This window comes from Lottia gigantea (genome assembly GCF_000327385.1).
Source record: "Lottia gigantea unplaced genomic scaffold LOTGIsca_48, whole genome shotgun sequence".
Classification (NCBI taxonomy): Eukaryota; Metazoa; Mollusca; class Gastropoda; family Lottiidae; genus Lottia; species Lottia gigantea.
In genome coordinates this window covers 112,266-123,842 of record NW_008709663.1, presented here as the reverse complement: position 1 = coordinate 123,842, position 11,577 = coordinate 112,266, and the positions used below count along the sequence as shown (strand labels likewise).

The following is an 11,577-nucleotide window of genomic DNA, read 5'->3' as shown; positions in this document are numbered from 1 at the left end:
CAAAGATATTTCTGATTGACCAGGCTTAATTCAAAACGTTAAAGGTGTTAAACATTAGCAGTTCACATTATTTTAAGAGACCATATAAATCATTTTCGAAACTTTTGGGAAGCTTAGGCAGAAAAGCGTTTTGTGCTTATTATCAGAAATGAATCAGCAACCCATTTCCAGAATTTCGGAAATTTCCTGAAGTCTTACATCTCTGTATTTTTAAGATGAATAAACAGTAATTTAATCTATAAGTTTTAACTATACAAATCAAAACATAGACAAAAACAGATCACTTTATATTTAGGTAGTAGAAGCAGTAATGAACAGAATAATGTTCACTTATAATTTTTCCATTACTATCTATTCAATCCAGAAGAGAGTAGAATCAAGGTTTTTTTTTTTTGTCAACTAGACTTTTTTCAACGACCTGTGAAATCTGATCTTTTTTTTCCCCAGGAAGTCTGGCAAATAGAGTTGAATCAACATCACTGCTCTTGTTTGTGTTTTGAATCAGAGCCAGATGTACATTAATATCTTTGCTTGTCTAAACCTCATGACAGTCGAATACAGGTCAACAAATATCTAAAATGGATACCGCCTGACATACAAAAGCTAACCTTGCACCAAACAGTAACACAGCTTGACAAAAATTTTAGCTCATAATTTACAATAAAATACAATAATCATCAAAACAACCACGATACTCGAGATTTGTTTCTAGGTTCAGTCAAAATGGACGTTGTTGTCACTGAAGATACAAGTTCGTCTTTTGGTTTAGTGCCTTTTCCGTGTAACGGTTTCAATGTTTCTACTTTAATATCACTGGCGCCACCTACAAAGTTTCTGTTCTTTTTATTTTTCTGCCCGCGACCTAGAAGTGGTTTTGGTAATGTGATAGTTTTCTTCTCGCTGGTAGTTTGGATTTCTTTAATGTCATCTGAAAAATTCCGTCGATGACACTGAGCGGGTAAGCTAACTGTACTTGACGACGAGGACTGCGATTGTGGCCCAGGATCTACTTCTTGTATTCCTACGCCAGATAAACTAGTTCCAGCATCCGTGCCGAATAATAATCCTGCCTCACAGCTAATCTGGACTGGACTCGTGTCATTTTCAACTTTCTCATGAATATAGGTAGATGACTTTGATCCAATAGATTTTTTTCTTTTCTTCTTTTTCTTGTGACCATCTTTACTCTGCTGGAAGAAAAAAAACAAGACTTTACAAAGTATGGGAAATTTATGGGACAGGCAAGGCCAAAATCTAATTTTTTTTTTATTAACAGAGATGGATACAACTTGGCAGTCATGGTGCTGCACGAAAAGAAAGATGTTTTCAAATTTGATGTAAGAAATTTAACCCCAGATCTAAATTATGATTATCATATTTTATCATGCAGATAATCCTGATATTAGGTTGTCATAGGTCCCTTGGTATTGTAATTTTGTATGTACGACACACATCAGATATCAATCCTGAAAGTGCTAGGGAAAGCTGAAAATGAGCTCTATTAGCTGTTGATGACTTACCATTAGGTGAGCATCATGATCTGTTGGTACAGGGGGAGTTTTATTATCACAAATAGCTTGATCAGCTGAAATTAAGATGATTAGAAACAATATTTAGATAATATCTATGAAATTTAATTTAACATTCATATTAACACAGATGAAGAAGTCAATAACTGGAAATGATGAAACATGATGATACTAATTCACTACTAGTATTGGTTAACAAAGAGATAATGTACATCAGTTTCCTTATTTCATACTACTATCAAGCTTATAAGGTTTATAAGTGCCATGAGTTAGAATCTCGTTTTAGATATAAAAATAAAAATCCGTACAAGCAAGACAATGCTGTTAATCAAAATCTCGTCCAAAGCATGGCAAAATCAAGAGTAAAAATATTATAGTAGTGGACTCCTCCAAAGAGAAGTACCATCAGGTGTTTCGAAAAGAGTAAGCGACACCTGCCACTACTATCTAGGTCAACATCATGAGATACGATCAGACCAATATGGCTGAACAAACAAATCAGCCAAGTTGCAACACTTTGATAATATCCAATAATATAAACTATATCTTACCAAGTGCAGTCATACTGATATTTTTGCGTATGTTAGTAGTTGGTGGGATGTAGCCTATAGAACTAATAGAGTTACGTCGAAGGTTGGTGTTAGGATTCGGCTGTTTAGGCATTGTCTCTAGTAAATGTTTTAACTCGGGGCTGATATTGACGTTCCGGCCTCTCATTAAACACACCACACATACGATCATTAACATTACAAACTCTATAGAGCTCCACACTATTTGACGATCAGATATCTAAAAATAAAAAGATAGTTTGTCAGACAAGGGAACAAGGATGTAAGAAAGGTGGCTATTACAGTCAAGGTATAAGACGAAATTCACAATAACTTGTGAAGATGGGTCATGTCTTGTATAATCCAATGTACCAGGACAGCGGCATTGGGTCTTGGTTTATTGTCCCATCCAAATGACTAGATGCTTTTTCCTTGTCAGCCCTCTTACCTGCATCACTGACAGGGGGAAACTGGGTTGAAAAAAAGTATATTGAAGAGATATGAGCGATATCCTGTTGGAGAATATAGCCTCATTACCCCCCAAAATATCAAAAGTTATCCCCTTGGGGAAATAAAACTCCAGATTAAAACCTCCTGACTATTATGACTATAAAATATTCTCAATGAATGATTATTATATACCTTATTAGCTAGAGCCTCCATATTATGGGATAGAGAATCTATCAATGATGTTAAATTATCCATTCTTGCTTCTAGAATATCTAATCTTCTTTGTTGTTGAAGGTCCTGAAAAGTTCCAATGAAGGGAGTGAAAAATTAAGTTTGCTGGAGGTCATGAAAAAGGGAAAAGGACAGCGGCATTAGCCTGCTCTTCTCGATTTCCAGCTGTCGAGGGATCTTTAATGGCACAGTCTGTAGCACACAGGGCCTCGGATTGAACCCTGGACCTACAGATTAGCGAGCAAGCGTCTAACTCACTGAGCCACAGCAGCTCCGGAGTTTATGTCTGATGAGATTTATTTATACATATATGCATGAATGTTAGATAGGACCATCTCACTTTGTAGACCTAATTCTGACAAGTATAAAAGTTTACATCATAATAATTTCCTACCCTAATTTCTGATTCTCTAGTAGTAACATTCAACCTAGCGATAGTTTTATTCATTAGTTTCATCATCTCTTCATTCTGTTTCTTAAACTTCTTACTTAATTCTTCTAGAAACCTGGAAACAGACCACACAAATTTCTATAATTTTTGTGTTCATGATTTACTGTTAAAAATAACGAAACATTTTTTTTTGAAGTCATTCTTCTGATCTGATGAAAAACATGAGAATTTTTTCAGATAACAATCAAAAGAAATAAGACATCTTGTTCCAAGTAGTCATAGAAAATAAAACAGAAAGCTCATTTAAATATTTTCCTTTGTTTGAAAGGGAGTCTGGTAGCACCTAGATTTTCAACTGAATTCAGCAGAATCTTATCAATTACTAGATTTTGTAAAATCCAGCATATTGACAACGGAAAAATGTAGTGACCATCAGTTGCTCATGTTCATGACCAAAATCATAAAAGGCCAAAGTGTAAGACACATCCCCAAGGTGAAAACCAATTACAAATCAAGCATCTTAAAGAACAGTCAAAGAATTTACCTGCTACTGAGTGAAACATTGAGTTCTAAAGCTTTGATACGATTGGTCAATCTCATAATGGCCGTCTCCCGCTTAGCGATTGATCCCAATGGAACTTTCACCAATTCCAGGTCCTTTGGTTTGCCAGCAGCCTTGTCTTTTGGAAGAATTTCATCTGCTATTGGCAATTCAATTCCAGGCCTTGCTTTTTCAGGAGCAGACACAATTTCACTGGATGATTGAGCCTCAGTACTGACTGTAGACACAGTGGGTACAATTACATCTGGTTGAATCTGACTACTTTCAGGGGGAGGTAAATCTGCTGTTTCTGATTCCATTTGAGTTTGTTCTCCAAGACTCTGCGATGTTGTTGCTGTGACATCCAATTTTTCTGTGGAGATCTCTGATTGGTCGTTATTTATAGAAATTTCACTGGTGCTAGGCTCCAAGATGATTTGGCTGGTCGTGTCGATATCTTGGGTAGCTTGCGATTCTTCGCCACTTTCTGTCGTCTTTGGATCCTTCTGTTCAGTCAAATTCACCACCACTGACTTAGTAGAATCTTCTTCAGCAATTTCACTTGATTCCGTTGCAAGATCGTTCAGCCGCGTGCTTTGGGATTCCTCCAGACTTTTAGTTACCGTAGCTTTAATGCCAGGATCTGATTGAGTTGGAACTATTTCAGACTGCATAACTTCAGACTCTTTGTCACTGGATGTTAAAGACTCTTCCGAAGACGACCCTGACCCTAATGTCTCGCTACTCTGAACAGTGGTAGACACAATCACAAAGTCTCCTTTCTGACAGACACTACGTAAGGGGAATTTTAACATAGTTTGTATATAAGAACAGAGTTTTTTAGGAGAAGTAAAACTGTTATTCAGACAGGCTTTGACGTCCGGGGAGGAGGTGAGAAGTTTTTCAGCTTCCAATTGTTCGTCATCATCTAACTTGGTGACTATTGGGGGATCTGTTGTCTCGGCACTACTTTCTGCTGGAAAAAAAAAAGGATTCAATAGTGTATTCTGGATTAATGCCTTCAAATTCATATCATTCTATGAATAGAATACAAATTCAGTCAAAATGAAAGAAAGAAACAATCATATTTCAAGGACCTTCTCTACATACTAATCCTAAACAATCCCCAAGCATTTACAGCTGGGATTATTAGATTAATGAGGAAAGATGACTTATTCAAGGTCACCAGACTTTCACAAACTGACTGAGATTAGAACCCCAACCACCAGGGTTGTTAAATTGAACATCGCAAATGTCCGTTTTCGACAAGGTCCTTCGGTCATGAAGTATAGTTTAGACAAAGACACTCTGTCAAAATCCGACCACCATTTGCTCAATGTCATATCAATGTGCTACAGTCCAACTAAAAACAGATCTTTAAAATACACAGCCATCTTTTCCTGTTGCCTCAGAAGACAATAAAATTGTGCATGTAAACTCCTGAGCTGATGAGAAAGAAAGGAAGTTGTAAATATAATCACCTGAAGAATCTTTAATCGTTGGAGTCGGAAATAAAACAGTGGGTAAATCAACAGGGTTCATATCTTCAGGTCTGTAATATAACATAACATTAAAATTATTATTTAATCTATTAGAGAACTTATCATATAGTTGAGTATAATGTGCACCCCTTCCTTAAATCCAAGAAATTGTGAACATCCATTTTCCATTTTAGTACCATCAGCTGATATATTTAATGCTTGCACTTGTTGATAAGTGTTCAGGGTAAACTAAAGAAAGACTTATGTTACAGAGGGTACACAAGGTAAAATAGTACCATCAGTTGATATATTTAATGCTAGCTCTTGTTGATAAGTGTTCAGGGGTAAACTAAAGATAGACTTACGTTACAGAGGGTACACAAGGTAAAATTGTACCATCAGTTGATATATTTAATGCTTGCACTTGTTGATAAGTGTTCAGGGTAAACTAAAGAAAGACTTATGTTACAGAGGGTACACAAGGTAAAATAGTACCATCAGTTGATATATTTAATGCTAGCTCTTGTTGATAAGTGTTCAGGGGTAAACTAAAGATAGACTTACGTTACAGAGGGTACACAAGGTAAAATTGTACCATCAGCTGATATATTTAATGTTTGCACTTGTTGATAAGTGTTCAGGGTAAACTAAAGAAAGACTTACGTTACAGAGGGTACACAAGGTAAAATAGTACCATCAGCTGATATATTTAATGCTTGCACTTGTTGATAAGTTTTCAGGGGTAAACTAAAGAAAGACTTACGTTACAGAGGGTACACAAGGTAAAATAGTACCATCAGCTGATATATTTAATGCTTGCACTTGTTGATAAGTGTTCAGGGGTAAACTAAAGAAAGACTTACGTTACAGAGGGTACACAAGGTAAAATAGTACCATCAGCTGATATATTTAATGCTTGCACTTGTTGATAAGTGTTCAGGGTAAACTAAAGAAAGACTTATGTTACAGAGGGTACACAAGGTAAAATAGTACCATCAGTTGATATATTTAAAGTTAGCTCTTGTTGATAGGTGTTAAAGGTAATCTAAAGAAAGACTTATGTTACAGAGGGTATGCAAGGTAAAATTGTACCATCAGTTGATATATTTAATGCTAGCTCTTCTTGATAAGTGTTCAGGGTAAACTAAAGAAAGACTTACGTTACAGAGGGTATGCAAGGTAAAATTGTACCATCAGTTGATATATTTAAAGTCTGCTCTTCTTGATAAGTGTTCAGGGTAAACTAAAGAAAGACTTACGTTACAGAGGGTACACAAGGTAAAATAGTACCATCAGCTGATATATTTAATGCTTGGACTGTACCACTCTCTGTAATATTGGTGTCTATTTTATCAGTGTCTTTATTTACATTCAGAACCTTCTTGACTAAATTTACCACAGTATCTATATAGGGTAGAAAATAGGACATGAATTTTAGATTAAAATAGCTGTGCGCCTCTGATGGAAGATAAAATTGTAAAGAAATAAGTATTTCAGTATGATAACAATTTAAGATTGCAGTTCTTATTGTCATATGGTGAAACAAGCACCTGCTAGCTATTTTAATCTTTTAATCTTGAAGGAATATATTCACCTTTTGCACTCATAAAAAGATTTTTAGCCCCATCTTTACTTTCTTCTTCATCTGTGACAGCTGAAATCATCAGGAAGATATTTATTAGACAATGTTGAAGAGGGAATACAACTTTAATAGGTAATATATCAAGGCCTCTTACAGATCTAACCTCCCATACCCCCAGAATAATGAGCTGGGAAGATACATAACTATCTTACATATTCTTTTTGTGTGTGATCAATCCAATGCTACTAGATATCCACCATATTCTTAATCTAGGTCAAGCCTTGTTGATGGGTGAACAATCCAACACCTGTTCCTAACGATAAAACTAACCTGTCTCAAGACAGTCTAAACCCAGCTCACGTTCACTGTTGGTGGGTGAACAATCCAACACCTGTTCCTAACGATAAAACTAACCTGTCTCACGACAGTCTAAACCCAGCTCACGTTCACTGTTGGTGGGTGAACAATCCAACACCTGTTCCTACAGATAAAACTAACCTGTCTCACGACAGTCTAAACCCAGCTCACGTTCACTGTTGGTGGGTGAACAATCCAACACCTGTTCCTAACGATAAAACTAACCTGTCTCACGACAGTCTAAACCCAGCTCACGTTCACTGTTGGTGGGTGAACAATCCAACACCTGTTCCTACAGATAAAACTAACCTGTCTCACGACAGTCAAAAATCCAGCTCACGTTCACTGTTGATGGGTGAACAATCCAACACCTGTTCCTAACGATAGAACTAACCTGTCTCACGACAGTCTAAACCCAGCTCACGTTCACTGTTGGTGGGTGAACAATCCAACACCTGTTCCTACAGATAAAACTAACTTGTCTCACGACAGTCTAAACCCAGCTCACGTTCACTGTTGGTGGGTGAACAATCCAACACCTGTTCCTACAGATAAAACTAACTTGTCTCACGACAGTCTAAACCCAGCTCACGTTCACTGTTGGTGGGTGAACAATCCAACGCTTATGGAATTCTGCTTCACAATGACATTGTAGGATCAAAAAGCTTGACTAATGGATAATTCCTTTACATTCAACTTTTAACATCTTGGCTAATTCTGCTTTGTATTGATAAACATCAATCATTTTATGTAGCAATATGGATAAGACTTGATATTATCAATCCAAGGTCTTACCAAAATTTTTCAGGGTAACAAGTTAATTGGGTTTTACTATTTAATTCTAAATTTCAACTCACCATTATCAAGATCTGCCTCGGAATTGGAATTATTTTCATTTTCTTCATTATCATCATCGTCAGTAATAGGAACCCCATATAATCTACAAGATATTAATCCGTAGGAGAAGTCTTAAATATGACAGGATAAAAACATGGAGTTCTATTCAATGTATGTGTATCAGGAACAATTTGGCTTGAATGGAATCAGTAACATTGATCTGATCAAGTCTTCCTGGGATTAAGGAACATGAGTAAAATTTTGCCTGGACACCAGCATAAGCCTACTCTTTTTGATTTCCAACTGTTGATGAATCTAACGTGCACAGCCTGTAGCAGATGAGCAGCGAGTCTGCATCATTGACAGGGGAAAACTGGCTTGAAAAATCTATGCCAGGATTGAACGCGACACAAAAATTTCTCAATCACCGATTTCATTTCTCACCTGAAGAGAGTTACAGGACAGAAATGTTCATTTCCATAATGTTCTATTAATTCTACTTTGACGTATTTAACAAACTGGTCGTTCAAGGCTTGAAAAGACTGGACAGATCTTTCATCGCTAGCTTCGTACAGACCAAGTGGGATCCATTCTTTAGCTGGATATCTAGAACGAAACGATACAAATTACTATGAAGAGGTTTGTTAGATATCTGGAATAGAAATCGATAGATATTTTAATCTTAATTAGAACCAATCAAAACAATTGTTATCATGATGGTCGTTAGTGACTAGTGCTGGGTATCTCCAATCATACCATATCGTGACACATCGTATCGCAATATCTATTCATCAATATAACCAGCCAGCACTATTAGTGTTACTGAGGATACACCTCTCTCTTCAAGATGCCACTATGCCACCTCATATTCCGTTTAGATCTTAAACATGCACAGCCTGTGGCACAAAGTGCCTTGGTTTATTGTCCCATATGAAAGATTAGACGCTTTTTCCATGTCAGGCCCTTGGTTAGAGCATCAACATGCTTAATGCTATTGTTTATTTTCAAGAGTAGACTTTAAATTTCAATGCAACCAGTGCACAAGACAAGACTTTGTAATAAAGAAACATATCCATACTTCACCACACAAAAAATAATTTGACTGCGTTAAAAACAAGAAAAGAAAAAACATTATTTTTTTTAAAAAAATGTTTAAACATTGCACTATATTCCAACATGGCTAATAATTTTGATGTAGAATTTTGGTTGATCAATTTGGCATCTCTTTCAGAGAGTCCACACAGCTAATACTCCTTATTTGGTGTTAATATTTATCAACACAACATTTCTTTCAATGAATTCTCATAGGTAATGATGTTTATGTGGTATTTAGGCTTGTAAACTTGGCAAGCCTTTCAGAAAGTTGACATGGCTCATATCACTTATTTGGTATGTAGAATTGTCAATTTGGCATCCCATTCAGAAAGTCGTTGTCTGTTGGTGGTATTTAGGATAATTATATATAAGTAAATTATGAGTAAATTATTTCTGATTAAGTACAGAAGTTGATTGAAATTATAAAAGATAAAAGACACTAACCTGTCACTGATTGAAACACGAAAAGATTTGGGTTGAGAAGAGAAAAGTTCAAGGCTGGCGAGTTCTAGAAGTTTAACTTGTACAGGTTCACAAAGTTCTAATACAAACCTACATAGAAAATATAAACAAACAAATTACAAACAGAAATGAAAAGAACGCAAGAATGATAATGGTTACACAGTATTGACAGCAATGTGCCGTACACGGATGTACCATTTATTTTACATGTGCGACCTCGTCTGACCTCTGCATTTGCTTGTTTTGATAAACATGGGTTTTCTCTACAATATCAGCTAGTAGAATGAATCCAGTAGTTTCAAGCAAGGTAAAATGTATTAATGTATACTTTGACAAATACAAAATGGCGGATTACCAAATGTCACAATTTTTTATCGGTTGAATTTCCTTATAATCCCTGAACGAAGTCACATGGTCAACTAGAAAAGAATATGGATATTAAAGAAAACGTACCATTTTTTAGAGCTACAAGGATTAATCATGTATTCATCTTTATTAGCTGTTAAAACATGGTTGATATTTTCAGATTCAGGATTGGCTGCTAACACCTTCGCTCCACACGCTTTTGATGCATAATTATTGCGTAGTTTCTTCTGATTGGTTGATGGTTGTGAGGCTTTCCCTGTTGTAGTCTTGCCTAAAACAATAAGGTTTATTCAATCACTAAACTACAATAATCCTTCAGAGGTAGAGATCACATTAAATAAATGAAAATTTGTTTTGATTCCATTAAAAGCAATATAGAGGTTAGTTTAGTAAATATTTTCAATGGAATGTTAACATCCATCCTCTACTTTTAAACTCCAAAATTCTAGTAAATCCTCCTTTTCAAGTTAACAAAATTTTGATTCAGTTCTTGGTCCAACATTTGTCTTATGTCTTATTACTTACTTTCTTGTTTAGTTTTTTCTTGTTCAGCAAGAACTTTCTGAGTCCATTCAGCAAATGATGGGAAATCTTCTTCCTGTTTTACTGATTCAGGGTCGTCTGACCCTGTAGCAGGGTCAATGGATCTCTCTGGGGGTGCTGATATTGGGGTGGGGGAGGGAGCTTCCCCTGGGTCAGTGACTATATTAGAATCTAGAGTCACAGGTTCTAGTTTATCTGTAGATATAATACTATTATCTTTTTCTAATACTGGAGTGGCTTCATTGGTTGCTGTGTTACTAAAATACAAAAATAAATTTCAGTAAATTTTCATCTGATCTGAAGCGATCTGGTTGTTTTTCATGATATTTATAGTAGTGGCGCTAAGCAGACCATGCTTACTCTTTTCGAAACACCTGATGATACTTCTCTTAGGAGGAGTCCACTACTACACAACTTTTACTCTCGATTTTGCAATACTTTGGACGAGATTTTTATTAAAGAAATTATCTTGCTTGTACAGATTTTTTTTTTCGTGTTGTCAATACTATACTGTTTGTGCTAATGAGAACAGACTAAGCCATGAAGTGAGCATTGAGGGAAATTTGTTTTAAGTTTTTAGAATTTCCACTTGTCAAGGGATTTTTAATGTGCACAGCTTGTAGCACATGAAACCTTAGTTTATTGTCCAATCCAAAAGACTCAACTCTGTATCTCCTAGACCCTCTGACATACATCAATGACAGAGGGGGAAAACCAGGTTGAAATGTCACACCCTGGACCTTCAGATAGATGAGCAAGCGTCTAACGAACTGACAAAAAGGATCATCATCTACCTGGAGATATTTTGGGAGACATCAAGACTAGCTGTTTGTAGAGTATCAGTATGAGTTGTCTGCCCCTGCGACGTCTGTAGAGTGACGTCTGATTGAGATGACTGGAGTGACTGACTGACACTGCCATCTACCACTGTCTCTGTTAGTTCTACTGGACCCGCGCTTGAAACACTGAAAAACAATCATCAAATATTTTACAAGACTTTGATCAACTAACAAAGATGCTTTCTTGGCTGAGGATTTGCACTTCCACTGGACTCTTGCTTCAACCACTGAAAAACAGGCATCATATTTTTATTTTCTTCAAAAAACAAGGACAGACTGAAGTCATCATTATTTTATATGAAGGAAGGTCTAGTATCAAATTAAG

General features: G+C 36.1%; 1 protein-coding gene across 1 annotated transcript; it reads right to left on the bottom strand.

Moving 5' to 3' along the window:
• Positions 1 to 8,387: 8,387 nt before the first annotated feature.
• LOTGIDRAFT_125008 (hypothetical protein) lies at positions 8,388 to 10,498 on the bottom strand (the record flags this gene model as incomplete). The annotated part of the gene is made up of 4 exons (XM_009061392.1): positions 8,388 to 8,553; positions 9,487 to 9,594; positions 9,958 to 10,141; positions 10,396 to 10,498. Coding segments are annotated over 4 exons (561 nt in total), but the record flags the coding sequence as incomplete, so codon positions are not given.
• Between the last annotated feature and the right edge of the window lie 1,079 nt (positions 10,499 to 11,577).